Here is a 16,991-nt window from a genome sequence, read left to right as displayed (position 1 = left end):
GCGGGTACGTCGGTCAAGCCAACTTTCAGAAGCAGTGTCCCGCAAATCTGTGAATGAGTGTTGCTTCTTGTTTATACAGGGTGTTTCACTTAAGAGTGACCCCTAATGATAAAAAAAAATACTTGAGATAAAAATTAGAAACCTTCTGCGTCATACTTGTGAAGGTTTTTGCCGCCCAAACGGGTGGTTTCCATCAGTGTACCTCATTAATATGTCTAATTAGCTTAATTGCACTCAAAAAATTCGCAAGGAAAGGTAACGTTTTTTTTTTGTTGCGCTCATTAGAAAGCCCATGGCCACAACACCCCATTTCAGTCACAATTACAGGATCTTTCACGATCTTTGCACAAAAATTTGACACCTGAAAGCACGTAAAAACTGGCCGAAAAAGCGTCGCTCATCAAGGCGTGCTCGTTCAAGTGGCTCCGCCTAAAGTACAGGGAGGAGGAAGAACAACACAGGAAACAGCAAAGAATATCCGATGTCGGTGATAATCGGTAACTGGTGGCTGCGAACAGATAAGCTTGTGAAGACAAAATGGGGCCGGTTCCCGCCCTCCCCTTTTTTCCCCTGTTTTTCTCATGCTGATTCCATGCGCAGTGGGAGTGTCTTCGTGCGTTGCCGATAGCGCCGCCACTGATGACATCCGAAACGGCCTTGCAGAGGTGGCAAGTTTTCGGGTGTCGAATTTTTGTGGAAAGATCGTGAAAGATCCTGTAATTATGACTGAAATGGGGTGTTGTGGCCATGGGCTTTCAAATTAGCGCAAGGAAAGGCTACCTTTCCTTGGGGATTTTTTTAGTTCAATTAAGCTAATTAGACAAATTAATGAGATACACTGATGGAAACCACCTGTTTGAGCAGCAAAAACATTCACAAGTATGACGCAGAAGGTTTCTAATTTTTATCTCAAGTATTTTTTTTTAATAATTAAGGGTCACTCTTAAGTGAGTGAGTAAGTCGTGTGACGCGTCCTTTAGCAGATGAGCCGGCGTTGCGCCGGGAACAGAGGGGGGAGCGAATTAAAGTGAGAGAGTATAGGAGAGGGCACGCAGTGCACATGCGCACTTCGATCAGCGCGCGCTTTTTTGGCACTGGACTCCGGCTCTGTCTTGGCGATTCGCTACGGATGATCACGTGGCAGGGGAGGGCGGTGGTTTTCGTGGCGAAACTGTAGAAGTTACAGCTGCACTCCACTGGTAAATACCGTCTGCGTCATCGCCATCGACATTTCCCACCGCAGTATCCAATAGGCAAGGCGCATCATCGTGGCGGTTCGGTACGATACGGCATTTTATTACACGGAAGGGGCTTTGGAACGTCAGGATCACGCCTATTTTGTACTCTAATCTCTGGAGCATCGAGGTAGTACTGTCCAATACGGTGAACATCTAGCGTAACATCTAGCGTAGGTTGAGCATAACAGCGAATGCCGTGGTATGCGAGAGGTAGCGATGCTTTGTTCTGCTTTCGAGTAGAGGTAAGTTTTCGTTCTCTCTTTTGCTCACCTAAGATTTTTGCTTTTTTTTTCAACAATCACATGCGGTAGAGGTGTGGAGCAATAACAGATCATTATGCGAAGTAAACAGCTATCGGTTTCTTTACCTGCAGAGTTGGGTGGGTATCACTGGCGAATTCATGCGAAGTGCAGGACTCCGTGTGGTGCGTGTGTGATATGTATTTTGGCGAACATTGAAATAGTACGTAGTGCAGTTATTTTAGATGTTGCATATTGCATAACACAGGTATATTTCTTGACATCTTTTTGATTCAGATACTATTTTATATGTTCTTGTGATATCTTTGCATTAAGGGTGATGAAAGCAACGGTGGCCTATTTGAGCAGCCAGCTAGTTGGTAAGCTTCTGCATCTAACCATCTCGTCACCTTCTCTCGAAGTACCGAGAGAAGCTGCGGTAAGTCACTGTCAGGCATTTGTTCCCTCCTGTTGCAGAATGTCTGTTCTTTACGGCTATTTATGACAGTGTTCGAGCTGCTATCCCAATAGATGACATGAACTGTATTATCGGTTATCTTTCAGGAATGACCGTCACCAGGAGGCGCAGCGATCATGTGATTAATATTATTATTGTCACCATCATCAGTGATTATCTTTTTTATACATGTTTCACATATTCTTTAAAATTTTAATAAACGTGCACGTAAAAGAAGATGCCACTCGTTGTCTTCTCGAATATTCACTATTACAGACTTGTAGTATTGTAGACACTGTAGTATTGTATGTTTAGACACATTTAGGTTTCAGGATACCTGCGCTTTTGCGCCAGTAGAATTGGAACTTTAAGGTAACATATTAGAACGAGTTAGCAATAGACAACATGGGATTCACGGTAATTCGCAACATTTGATTAATGTTACATCAGCGTAGATAAAACAAAACTCCACCGTCGAGCTGGTATGGCTCAGCTGTACGTCTTCCCGCTGACATTTTGAAGGGTGCACTTTTTCCCAGCCACGAACCTTCGGACTACCTGAAGGATCCCAGAGGATCCCTCGTGATTTCTTCGTACGACTTCGGTCAAGGCCATGTCGAGCAGTTCCCAGCTCTGCTTCATATGTCTCTGCGATACCTCACACAGCCTCGCACGTTTTCCTGCGTACGAAATCTGTGCGTTGCGTACTCCAGCCCACGCACTTCGGTCCCAACGATTTTCTATTACCTTTCGGCTACACCTTTGTCATCGATCTGAGCGGCCGCGAAGAAACCGTTGCTATAGCACGCTTGAAGTCGCGTACATTGAAGACGGATTTGGGTGCTTCAGTCTCATCTCCATTTATTCGCCCCTAGCTGCCACTAGGCCCCGTCCCTAATATTAATGTCATACCCCGAAAGATTAGACTGGAGTGAGTTACCTCCCCACCCGCGACGCCCAACCTCTCAGACACCAGGGGAGAGGTACCTGGCAAAGGGGCCAGAAGGTTTCATTCGACTCGCGCTGCTATCGAATTAAACGGTTAGTTAGTTGATGTCACCCAGAATGGTCCTTTTCTTTGAGTTGCCACAAACTCCCCAGATCACCATAGATAGCCTGATATGCAAAGGTTAAGCTGACATCTTACGTAGCTGCGGCTTTTGCCCTTGTGCATAGCGGAAAGAAAGAGAGAACGAGCCCTATTGCTCTGAGAAAAGAAACCGAGACGGGGAGCCACTACAGTCACATCACCGCTCGCCCCCCCCCCCCCCCCGGTAACGGTTACATACATCTCTATAGAAACCCCAACGCATAGATTTAGAATACTTGGAGAGGTGTGGTCGTAGCCCGCCGAAGTAGCCTCCAAAGTGACGTGTGCAAAGCGTCCTCAATCGGCTAGTCAGGTAACGTTACCCCAAAAAGCTACGGTTCAACTTCTATCCTCACCTCCCTTGCCCCTGTCGAAGAGCCATTAGGGCGCCCCTTTCCTTCTTTCCTCCATCCTCTTATGCCTTCCTAAGGACGGAAACTGCTGCCTCGTTTCTCAATAAGTGAAAAAAATCATCTTCTAGGGGATCCGGTCGAATGCGGATGCATCTATTCTGCCTGCGGAGCGGGTGTGACTAACAATCTGCAAGCCCGAATAAAGGCAAGTAAAAGTTTGCACAGACTTTCTGAACGAGAATCTAGGTTTGGTAGTAAAGCATTGAGAGATCGTAAAATAAACAGGAATCAGCTGTGCGTCATAGCGAAGTACACTTGTTTGTAGTTCACACGGTGCCCAACCTCAACCTGTGTGCAGCTCCGACACGAAATGAAGGTCAATGACATCCATTGACGGATAATCTCATCAATACGATCTGTTTCTGAATGAACTGCTCGACTTCCAACCTAATTTTAAGATGTTAAAGGGCGGCCCGCATGGTGCGTGTTACTATGAATAGGGTAAGGTGGTCTATCTTGAAGATAGTTGAGCTATTTTGTTAATAGCAGTCAGAATAATCGCCTAAGTTGTACCATAATTCGTTAACTGAACCATCAAACCTTTGAGAAATGATGCACAGATTACGGTAGTGCTAAACTAGATAATTATTTCGTACGAGGCAAAAATGACAGACTACATATTTTCATCAACTTACCCCACCCCATGGGTAAGGAGAGGACATCAAAAAACTAATGCCGGCTCTAAATTTTGTCTTTTGTTTGGGCCAGCCGAAACGGTCAGCCACGAGTAGTGCACATGGAAACACAGGGCAATGAACTGCATCATAAGGGTGAGGTCATATTTTATTAGCCGAGGAGCAGAAATGAGCAAATTGGAAGTCAATATTCATGAAAGTTACAGATGGGACAAAAAAAAAAGACCCCTCTTACCTCGACCACATCTGCAAAACAGCGTCTCACGTCTTTCTAAGAACCACGTGCAGAACGTCAACACGTTACTTCAAAGCCTAGACAACGGTTGTGCTCACCCTGGTGTCAGGAGAAAAAAAAATATTACTAAGAAAATGCCACGCGAAAAAACCATACTGTCCTCAACTTGTCCCCATCTTCAAGTAGCCCCACTTTACTCTACTCATCGCCGTTAGCGGTACGCGTAAAGCCTACCGTAAACCCTAACCGCTTATTTTTTTCCGGAGCCCACCGCATCAATTAACACTCGCAACGCTCGAAGTAGCTTCTTTGAGACAAGGGGCGTCCACCAAAAACAACGATAAATACTGCAAATGCATTTGTTTACAAAACCGTTTAGCGTCCACGAAGACCAGCGCCATTTTGCACTAAGTGGGAGTGTTCAAGTGATAGTTTCGTTGCCTATGACCTGTGACAAAAAAGTACAGTGTTCCTGCCCTTGTTGTCTTCTTTCTTTGTTTAGATATTCATGCGCCCATATCGCAATAATTTTATAAATACAATCTTCACGACTTCCTAAATATGGGTTCCCAGTCTATAGGCCAGCATGTATATTCAATTAATATCCCCAATGACTACGTGGCCGAATGAGCTAAAATCCAATATGCTAATTCGAAAGGCTTCTGAATTGGATCCTCACAGAAGGCTTTTCATACAGACCCTTGGCATAACCTCTTGTGGGAACTGTGTCAGCAACCCATTCGTAATACACGGTCCGGCCTTGAGCAAACTGTTCGTTCTGCCAGATTGACTTCCTATTTTGTCCTCAACTGTATGTTTCCCTTCGCTCTGTTGTGTATAGTATTGTGGTCTATGAAATAATATTTTCGGCTGTGTTTGAGACTTCGTGTTGTGTCTGCCCTTCGTGTTCCCTAAACTCTTAAAAATGAACTTCACCGCATAGCACGCTCCTAGCCAACTATAATCTCGAATGATATCGTTGTCTGCCCTGATTTGTTGAAAACGGGAGGCGTGCGCCTTTTTTGTGACAATTATGAACAGCATAAATGTCACAAAAAAGGCATATCCCTCCCGTTTTCAACAAATCAGGGCAGATAACGATATCATTCGAGATTATGGTTGGCTAGGAGCGTGCTATGCGGTGAAGTTCACTTTTAAGAGTGTAAATTCCGGGTTTTGCATTATGCGTCGTCTTCACCTTGCGTCTTAGCCATTTTTTCATTTTGTCACTTTTTCATGCTATTTCTCTTCGTGAACTTGGTGTAATAATAGATGACACCCTTTCTTTCATATAACTAGCGTGGTTTATGAACCGTTGGAGGTATTGGGAATCGTAACCCTGTTGACGAAAGCGCTCGCTAGTCTGTTGCACTGCTAACTTTACGTAGAAGTTGCGTACGTTGTAAACTTGAGTTTTGTATTGTTGCTTAGGATTGGAGAGGTACAGTACATGGCACGGTTTCGCCATTGCGTACGTAAGGTATCGTGTTGCTGATCCTGCGCACTGCACGAAGCTCTCTTTCTGTTATGGGCGTGCGCAGAACCATCAACGGTACCCCTTACGTACGCAAAGGCAATAGCGTACGATGTACTGAAACTCACTATTGTCTCAAAAAATCCGAGTCTAATCGAATAGGGCGTGTGTAACGGAAAGTTATTCGGGTTATTTGTGAGATAAATTTTAGTAAGACAACATATCTTCATTATGGGGACATCTTCGAAAGAGTTGTTCTGACAACGCTCTCTGAATATATAGGTCTAGACTCAATATACGATTTTCGAGAAGGGTTGCTTATCGGTGTCGTGGATTGCGCAAGATTACTTGCGTCTCCGAATTTCATGTGCTAGACGGAGGACAATGGTATGCAGACCTATTTTACGTGATCTTACCGAATATTAGCTCGCCGATGTCATAGTTGCAATGCCCCCGCAAGAGTGATGGGCAGTATTTGAAGTACCAAGTATTCAAGTAGTACTTTGAGTATATTTCTGTGTACTTGTGCTTTACTTTAAGTACATTTTAAATCGTGTACTTTGTACCGTACTTAAAGTACTTTTTTCTGAGTACTTTCTCATCAAGTACTCAAGTACCCAAACGTGGACTCCAGACAAAAAAATCACAAAAGTGAATAAAAAATACACCTCCTAAAAGCGCTAAAATGACAACAAGAAAACGAAAACACGCAGATAGCGCATTTAGTGGGATGCAGTACCAACAGTCCCAGCCTGACATTTTACCGGCATACACCCAGCCTGACATTTTAAAGAGCATATTTCTTGAAGCAAATCTACTGTTGAGAGGCTTGAAATGTTGAAAAAGTATCAACGCTTCAATGATTATGTAAAACGAATGGAATGCAAAGACACGCACACGTTATGACACTGCAACCGGCGGCAAAGTGGCATGGTCAGTTGTCATTTCAGTTCTCCCAATGCAGGGTTCTATGCTCCTTTTTATTGTTTCCTTCATTGGCAATCAATAATCATTTTATATCACAATGTGTGATTGCATTACATGATGAACACTCTGAAATACACATATGCTTTCATTTTTACATTTTGCGGTTTTTTTAATTGGTCACATGAATTACATTGCTGCAGAGCACAGTCATATACAAATGAAGGCTTACATTGTGCTTGATCCTTTATTACTTTCTTCGTATTCTTTTTTTAAACATGTTGTATTTCAAAAAGCAGCATGTGCCGATCACTCTCCCGCAATGCCAATGCAAACAACAGCGCTTCATAACTCGAATGAGATGAATTTGATCAATATATATTTTGATGCTTTAGCTCCTTTTGGTCTGACCGATGGCAGTCTCTCTCTCTTTTTTTTTTTTGTCCTTCTGTATGCATTGTGAGGCAAATAATCTTGTATTGCCAAGTGTAGGATGGGACAGGAGCAAGTTTAAAGAATAGTAGTGCAAAAAGTGTTGCAAAAATAGGATTTCGCTGTTGGTGAACACTTGAGAGATAACAAAATTATAATTACGAGGGCAGTAATTCAAACGCCAGAGTCAAGGTATCTCCAGAAGTATTTCGTTAACGTAGTTGCAACTGAGACAACAGACCTTTTACAAAAGCCAGCGCCCCTGTATTGATATCGGAGCGCAAGGACAGCCACACAGACTGGTTCCCTCTAACGTTTCACACGGACTAGACTAGGACTACGTAGATGCCAACTCTAGAACAATATGATCTCTAGATTAATATGTGTGCTGGACATCACAATGCAACGAACGAAGACTCCCGGAAAGTTGCGTACGTGACAACGGCACACTCTACATGACCTCCTAAAAGTGAAGCACATCCGTACCTCTAACATCTTCAAAGAGGACCGAAGATGTCTGCCATCGCCTAGCAAAGTGCACAGCTCCCAGCACAGCTCTCTCTCTGTACGATGGGCTCGACGAACCCCTCTTCGAACAAGATTTGGCACTTCTGCTACAGTACGGACGCACCATGTACTGCAATGCAGCGTGAAATCCACACGTGGTAGTTCATCTAGACTGCCAGGAGAAGGAACTGTTTCCTATCGCGATGCGGGACGGGAGGCTGGAAGAAATTTCAATAAGACTCCACCGAAACCAGGGCATGCTGAACAGGACCTCAACTCTGTGCCACAGAGTATCGGGCACAAGGCACTGATGAAACGCGTGCTCTGCAGTCTCGTGGCAAGCACAGAATGGACAGACAGGAGTGGCGACTATAAAACGAGACAGACGATCCCGAACGCCGTATGTTAAACACCGTGTGCCAAGCGCCACCGTAGGCTAGCCCGACGTGCGTCCAACCAGCCTGCGGTGACAAGACGCCAAGGAAACTGCCGGGGCACACCAAGGCCCACAGCAGCCCCACTCTAAGGAAAAAAAAATATTTTTTTTTACCTTTTGGGGTAGAAGAGCGTGGTCCCAAATTTTCAACGCTTTTGGGGTAGAAAATCAGGGGTAGAAGCAGTTCTACCCCATCACTTCTACCCAAGGGGTAGAACAGACCTACCCCATAGTGGGGTGGCAGTTCTACCCCCTTCGTTGAAGAGTTCTACTCGTCCACTGTTGAATATTATGCCCTTTAAGGCACATGTGTTATACCTCATGGGAGAGCTACGTCTACCTCGAGGAGGTGAAATTTGCCTCCGCGTTGGAGATAAATGCTATACATTTCGCGGAGGGACGTTCTCCCATTGGTAGAGGTGACCTGCCCTACGGGGCTATAAATTTCCACTCCTGAAGGAAACAACGGATATATTTTTCTACCTTAGAAGGGACATACTTTTGCCGATGGGGAGGGATATTTCACACGATTCAGGAGAAGCATTTGCCACTATATGTATAGAAATCTTCTTCCACTGAAATGAGAACTGTTCCCTCTTGTTGGGGTGCACGTGACGCTGACAGTAACGACATGCAGTTAATGGATGCTGTACCGAAGTGGATTACATTGAAGCACACCGAAAAGGCTGTAACAAATTACAAATATTTATTCTGCACAATCTACTTCAATGAAGATACAGCAGCTTTATCAAATGGGCTCACCAATGCCAAGGGTACATTCATTAATTTGCGGAGCACTTGCAGTGTAGAAGCGGACTTCGGCATGAATTCGATGTCCATAAGCCAGTAAAGCGCGACAAGGGTTCTCACAGGCTCCTTCAAGCTGGACATCCCTATGGTTTCCTTCTCCAGGCATAACAGCGCTCGCCCCGGATGGAATACTTCCCGGGGGAAGCACGCCACATGGCAGGCATGTTCGTTCTCCACCTAGAAAGTTACCAGAATACATAGACATAATCTTCCAAGTATTTTCAGCGGGACGTTATCTTCGCGGTCGCTCTAGAGACGTCAATAATAAAGTACGAAAAATGGAAAGCTCGTTTCCATAACTACAAAACAAAACCTTTTGCGATGTACAATAAGAACGACCGCTATAGTACTCTCCTGGGGCGTGATGAAGGACTCGTACCATTCATGTACCAGACTGGGGACCACAAGGAGTGTGACAATCATTGCTGCATATATACATAATCACAATATGAACATTCACCCGACGTTACACGAGAATTAAAGAAAACACCCTGGCAATCCATATGCGCTATGGAAGCGATAAAATCCGTGAAACGTCCGAATTATCTGTGAACTATCTCGGAAGACAAATCATCTTACCGTCACCATGTTCAGGCTCTAAAGGCTTCAAAGAATGCTTCCAATTGGCGCATCTTTCTACTGTACCTCAAAACCGCTTCCGAAATGTTCTACAGAACTCTGTCCAAGGCAAATGGGTAGAAAGGCACCCTAGAAACACTTCACAAATAAAATATGCTTTTCCCTTCTACCTCCATCATCATCTGTTATGTTCTGCATGGCCACTGCTTTCTACTTTCTTTATTGCATGCCACAACTTTGTATTACAAATATATTACAAAAAAAAAAACTTTGGAAAACTGGAATTTTCCCCACGTAACCACTAACCGCCTTATCTTTCGCTATGCTTGCCAATTCTTGCCTGTTGTCCCGTTTCGTCCACGTGTTCGTGAACCCTCAATTTTTCTGTAACGGGTCTGTAGCCTAGATCACTACGTTCACATAATCCACTCCACACTCTAACAAAGCAGCCATTCACTCCGGCCGTAGAAGCCCGTACGGAACCTTTCTTCCCTCCGGGCTGTTGACCCACAATTCGCATGAACCTTTAAACACATCACACCTAACCCTTTAAATACCATGTCAATGGTGAGGACGGTGCCCAGAAGAAAAACAGTCTCTGTTAGAAATATCGGCGGCTTCTGTCCTGAGGCAACTCCCTTCCTCCTCTGTCCAAGCCAGTTTCAATGACAGTCCCTGTGATCGTATTGCATTCTTCTCTAATCTGAACGAACGAAAAATTGAAATTCGGACAACATTCGAAATTCAACATTAGTTAATTCGTCAAAGAAATGGTCAATTCGTACTAAAGAGGAGCAGGGTGGGAGCTATACAGTAACGAAAAGTACCTGCTCGTGCTGTATCCACACAGATGTGAAAGTCGTCATCGTAGATCTGTAAGGAACGAAAGAAAGCATAATTATCCCACTGCGACACTAAATAGCGCGCCATCAGTAAAGAAGTGAGCAGAATATAGCTGATGGCTACGTCAAGCACCTATCACGAAAAAAAGTACATGACACTACTCACTGTAAGGCGCTTGCGCATTAGTTCATCGTCCCTCAGGCACAGTATCGTTGAGATGCCGTCGCAGGACACCAACGCCATTCTTTCGCTGTAACTTGTTATAATCTTCATTGCTAGATTCGTTGCATGCGGTATGCACGACTGTCTGCAACAAACTGACGGCCTAGAATGACGCAGTTTCTTACCTTCGTCTCTCGCCCATTTTCACGAAAAAACACAAAAGCAGCAGACCACGTAAACTGGCCTTGAGTGTTTGAGTGTTTCCTAGCACGACCTCAAGATTAAGCTAATGTATTCCCCCCGGATTAGTGCCTTTGGAGTAACATGTTCGCATAGCGTTGCGCCGCAATATCTCTAAGGAGAACAATAGCCAAGCAGAGAAGGAGAGTATAAAGAGGTCCTGCACAACCGCATATTCCAGGTTAAAATACGCATGTATGAAAGGGATCTTCCCTCGTGTCTGTTTTAGTTTATTTTCCTTCCTTTCTTCTCCTTTTTAGTTTAATTTTGTTGCAGAAGCGGCAGAATTAATCGGGTGATTAATTCAACCTCTTCTTATTTTTGTTACAGTAGGCAACAAAGCATGGCATCATCGTCTTTAAGCAGGATGCGAAATTTGAAATACCATATTTTATGTAAATCCGGATTCAAATCTTCATTAAAAGGGGGCCCTGCCCTGAGCCCTGCGCGTATTTTTCCCTGCGCGGCGCGTCCCTGCGCGTATTTTTCCCCGCGCGGCGATTATAACATGCAGAAGACATGCAAAGAAGGGTCATACACAAAAAGTACAAGTGAAAATATATTTATTAATGCCAATCAAGTTGCCAATTGTAAAGCCAATAGTGTTCGGAATTCTGCCAATTGTGATGCCAATCAGGTGAAGGAGAAAAACCCAGCCGAAAAACCTTCACGACCTGTAATAGAAGAAACAAAAACACAAGACAGTACATGGGGATAATATACAAAATGTATTATATCCAGTCCCTAGATTCTGAAAGAAAACATAAAATCAACATTCGTCAAATTGCTTACCAATTGATCACTTACAGACCCCCACACCAGCGACCTGAAAGACGACTTATCTTTATATGACACTATATTCGCACTAAATAATACGTACAATATTGTGGCCAGGATAATCTGGAAAACATACATTTCTTCATCACACTGCCATTATAGCAGCAATAATATGAACTCCACTAATACATACATGATGCTGGTGGACCCCAAGCGTCTGAAAGAGAATCTCATTTAATATCATATTCTATTTTCAATAATACATACAATATTGTGGCCATATGGGATAATCTGGAAAATATACAGTTCAATATCATCACAATGACGTTATAGCAACAATAATATCAACTCCAATAATACATACAATGTGGTGGTGGACCCCAACCATCTGAAAGAGAATCTCATTTATTATCATATTCGTATCCTGTAACTTTTACTCACATTCCTGGTGATGTGCTCGTTCTTCTCTAGTTGTTAAAAAGATACATGCAATTAGTAATAACTAAACTTAGTCATATGTTAGTACATACAAGACCAATCGGTAGCTCCAGCAAAATCGTCTGAAATGGAAGTCATATATTAAAGTCAAAATTAAACAAATTTATTACATACATCTCGGTGGAGGTGATTCATGATCTGAAACAAGAAATAAAATTTGAACTTTTTTTCATAATCATTATAATACCTTACCGTTTTCAAAGAAAAACGGCGCGTGTGCGGAGGGTTGTCCACGTGATTATCGGCGGGGGAGGGCTGCGCGTGCGCTCATCGTAGCATATTTCTCAGCCTGGGCAGACTTCTTTGGCCGAATTCACATATTTTTTTCCGATACAACAGGTGAACGGTTTACATGCAGAGACATGCAAAGAAGGGTCATACACAAAAAGTACAAGTCAAAATATATTTATTGATGCCAATCAAGTTGAGATATATTTATTAAAGCCAATAGTGCTGGGAATTGTGATGCCAATCAGGTGAAGGAGAAAAACCCAGCCGAAAAACCTTCACCACCTGTAACAGGGCGGTGCTCGGGTGGAGGGTTGCTGTGGTGGGCTGAGTGTGACCGGAGGGGCTGCGTGCGTGCTTACCATTCACCCTGGACTGACTTCTTTCACCATTTTCCTACTTGGGCCGACTTCCTTCCCGCGACAGGTGGGCGATGCTCGGGTGGAGGACTGTGTGCGCGTTTACCATTCAGCCTGGGCTGCCGACTTTCGCCATTTTTCAGCCTGAGCCGACTTGAATCATATTTTTTCCAGATACAACAGGTGTGCAGTAGGCTGTTTACATGCAAAGGATAGCCATACACAAAAGTACAAGTGAAAATATATTTATTAAAATCATTAGGAATTATGTTATGACTCTGCGTGAATGGGAAAAACTTAGCCAAAAATCTGAAATAGAAGGAACACAATACACGTACAACACTTATTACAGGTATGATACATTAGCATTGAATAGGTATCACAAATCAAACACAATATTTTTTATTAGTGGAAATTTTCAATGAATCAGAAGTGACAGCGCATTTAATCAAAGAAGATATTCTTAATCAATACGATTACAATCAAAATTTCAAGTGCTATTATAAAAAGTCTGAGATGTGAGAATCTGATAGGTGTAAGTAATTTCGAGCACAATAGCTAATATTCCAATGTGACACAAATTTAATTTCTATTGAAGTGAATAGCACAGACACAAGGAAAAAATTCGAACCAACACATAGCATTAATATAGAACCTAACCGACATGTAGGGAAATAATAGCTACACCATATCAAAACGATCACCACATTCAATCAAAGAAGATATTCTTAATCAATATGATTATAAACAAAATTATAACTTGTATTATAAAAAGTCTAATGTTCATATACGTGAGAACCATCTTTGAATAGCGGGAAGTTCTGATAGTTGTATGTAATTAACTGTGAACAGCAGAGACACTGGAAGACTATGGGACACGAACACAAGACCAAATAAAATCTATACCACTACAAAGAAGATATTCCACTTCACCACATAGCACGCTCCTAGCCAACAAACGGAACAAAGAACGACACGAACACAAGAGGAAATAAAATCTATACCACTACATTGTCAAACTCGTCAGAAAATAGACACGTTAAAAATGAACTTCACCACATAGCACACTCCCAGCCAACAAACAGAACACGAACGACAAGAACACAAGAGGAAATAAAATCTATACCAATACATTGTCAAACTCATCAGAAAATAGACACGTTAAAAATGAACTTCACCACATAGCACACTCCTAGCCAACAAACAGAACACGAACGACAAGAACACAAGAAGAAATAAAATCTATACCACTACATTGTCAAACTCATCAGAAAATAGATATGTTAAAAACGAACTTCACCACATAGCACGCTCCTAGCCAACAAACAGAACAAAGAACGACACGAACACAAGAGGAAATAAAATCTATACCACTACGAAGAAGATATTCCTAATCAAAAGAACACAGTAATCTATCATTCAGAAAATCAAACCCATCAGAAAATTAATATTCCTACACGTGAGAACCATCAATGCAATAGCGTGAATATCTGTCATAACATTTCGAGCGCAATAGGGAATCTCAGTTTCATATGCCAACATTACTCAACTTTTAATTTCTTATTAAGTGAATAGCATAGACGTAAGGAAATAACGAGAAACAACACAATCAACAGCTACAATTAATAGAGAGCCAAACCTGCGCACCATCCAACACATAGAGAAATAATAGGTAATCAATCTACCAAAGGCGAAATAGCACAGACTTAACGATGAAGAACAAAGGAACACGCGGCGACACGTAAACAACAACAGAGGAAAATAATCTATCATTGAACCATCATAAAATCAACCAATATACAATTTTCATTCTAACAAACACTACGAACCTTGATGGAGATATCCAAGACGTAGGAAATATGCACTGTTTTCACTCTTTTCCTCAAAGCCGGGAGACTTTATGTCTCTATCTATATGGCCAAAGCACTGCGCATGCTTTATCACTCAAAGGGTTAGCGGCTATATTACTTCGTCCTGCAAACGGGACGCTCTATAGGTCAGATAAGAGAGTTCAAATGCGATATATTTTATTGTGCAGCGCAAATAGATGTCGATATCACTCGCGGGGTCATTATCTTTTCGCATCCTTTCCCTGAAACGGAAATCTTTCATCAAAGTGGTTGACAAGTCGGCTAAGTTTGTAGAGATGCGATATTGTTATTGAAGATGTAGAGAAAGTCCAAATTATTAATTGGTAGCAACGATTTAATTACATGAAGTTTTGTAATATCTTGCAATAGAAATTTCTAATGAACCACACAGAAATATCAAATGTGAAATGCAACTCAGAGTTATGAGGCATTCCAATCTTAGAGATACTTACTTATGCCAATCGAGTGAACAATTGAACCAAATGGAAGACAATAATTATTTCAGGCAGTAAGTTCACAACTCGTAGAGTATCGGACGAGTGAATACTTGAAACAAAGTCAAAATAATAATTCTCACGACCGGTGGAGATTATAGCATTCTAAACCAGATAATAAAATTTTAATCAATAAAATAAACATAGATATGCTTTTAATTAAGTGTAGACGTGCACTTGAAAACAGAAGAGACAATTGCTCTATATTGAAAAGATGGACAGATTTTGTACTCGATACCATAAGTCATGGGAAGATGTGATAAAAACTGCTTCGAAAAGGAGGAGCCGCGAAACGATTTCATTATCGCTGCATTTCAAAACGTCCTCGACATGGTCGTATTCGGTGATATGGTACAAACTACAGAACTGAAGGTGCAAGAGTTTATATGCCGAATCTACAATACTTATAAAAATATCTGCACATCAACGTCGGAAGGGCCACTAGGATTGATGGCGGAGTTTTTGAGATTTGCTAACGAAGAATTGAAATACACTAGACCAGATGTAATTGTAATCATTGCAATGGGCATTGCCTTCATCAAGAAAGCAATCGGATCAAATTATCATATACAAGCGGTCTATATCGCACGTTTCATTACGGATTTGTTGAAATTACACGTATCTGAGAAGGAAAGTACATAAATCTTATCACGTGATATGTTCCAATACCACGGCAACGCAATTATTTTCTTCTACCAGTCACTGCAACGATGTCGAATCAACAGAAGTTCAATATCGTCGTGCAACGTCTGATGTATTATCACCTGTTGAAACTCAACAAACATATCAATTGCGGTGGACCACCGGACGATTTTCATCTAATGCTCTCTTGTACACCATTCAAAAATCTTCATACAAAGAAAGGAAACATCAATAAGAGACTGTGCAAGTTCATCGCGACAAAGTGCAAGTTGTTGAAGCAATACAAACACGGCGACAACATAGCGCCTGCGTTAATCAACGCTGGATTCAAGCGCCCAATAATCAGAATTAACTACTTGATGTCTTCGGAATTCATGAATCAAGACAACAAACGAAAACTTCAGAGTTTGGAATAGAATTGTAATTTATCGGAATAAACAAGCATAAAATCGAAAATAATAATTGTATTCTTTGTCATCATTGTAATGAATCCTACGCATCACAATGAAAACACATTATGATTAGATTGAAGATTGCTAAGGAGACGAATATTCCACAATTTGTGTAAGAATTCTCATATGGAATGAGTCCTGACCACCAAATAGGTTTTACTCGACTACACTCCGTACAAGTTCAACACCAGAAGGATAGAATTGCCTGAGAAGGATCGGTCATTGAAATTTAGAGACATGATACATCAGTCTATGATTACAAAAAGGATCACTAATCTCATGTGAAAACTTATCATATTTCATGAATTAAATTCCACAGTGCATGTATATTTCTCAATCAGTTGCACTAACCCAGACATAGTAAAAGAAGAAGAAAAGGCGTCTTTGACAAGCAACCCGATTGGAGTGCGGAACAAATAAATAAATATTTTTGTCAACACAGTTGTCCGTTTGTACGACTGGATAGGAAAAATGAGCCATCCAAGACAGAGCAAAACGGGAAATAAGGCAAGATAACTGATTGCGACGGGATAAGTCAAAGCGTTCGCGACACAGTGTCATCGACTTTTACAATCGCATTCGGGTTCAGTCCCTGGGAGATAATACGAAGCCTTCGCGAAAAGCGAATCTGTTATCAGATGCCACAATGCAAACGAAAGATTTTACGAGCACGACGTGCAGGCCAAGTCTACATTTCTAATCACATAGTCTTCGTAACACACGGCACACAAACGTATATGAAATAATTTCCAAGTGGCAATCAGATTTTGGGAGAAGTGGATCACACAACCGTAATCAGAAGTGCTTAACCAATATACAATGAAGATGAGCGTTATGCATAAACACAATGGAAGATATGTTATATTAATTATAATAACCAGATCAGCGCAGGTCACACATAAATGTAGATCCAATTCACAAAATATACTCGAGATTTCACGTGGCCATACAGAAAA

The 16,991-nt window shown here is 41.9% G+C and overlaps 1 protein-coding gene across 3 annotated transcripts in view; it reads left to right on the top strand.

Annotated features, from left to right (window-relative positions):
• LOC135370169 (uncharacterized) overlaps window positions 1-16,991 on the top strand; it is a 113,666-nt gene that overhangs the window by 2,491 nt on the left and 94,184 nt on the right. For all 3 annotated transcript variants that reach the window (XM_064603887.1, XM_064603872.1, XM_064603881.1), the window contains exon 2: window positions 3,506-3,582. In XM_064603887.1, the coding sequence (XP_064459957.1) occupies window positions 3,506-3,582 (77 nt within the window). The remainder of the gene's footprint in view (window positions 1-3,505; window positions 3,583-16,991) is intronic.

This window comes from Ornithodoros turicata, chromosome 1, assembly GCF_037126465.1.
Source record: "Ornithodoros turicata isolate Travis chromosome 1, ASM3712646v1, whole genome shotgun sequence".
Taxonomy (NCBI): domain Eukaryota; kingdom Metazoa; phylum Arthropoda; class Arachnida; order Ixodida; family Argasidae; genus Ornithodoros; species Ornithodoros turicata.
The sequence above is the reverse complement of the archived record's forward strand: the minus strand, read 5'-3'. Positions and strand labels throughout refer to the sequence as shown.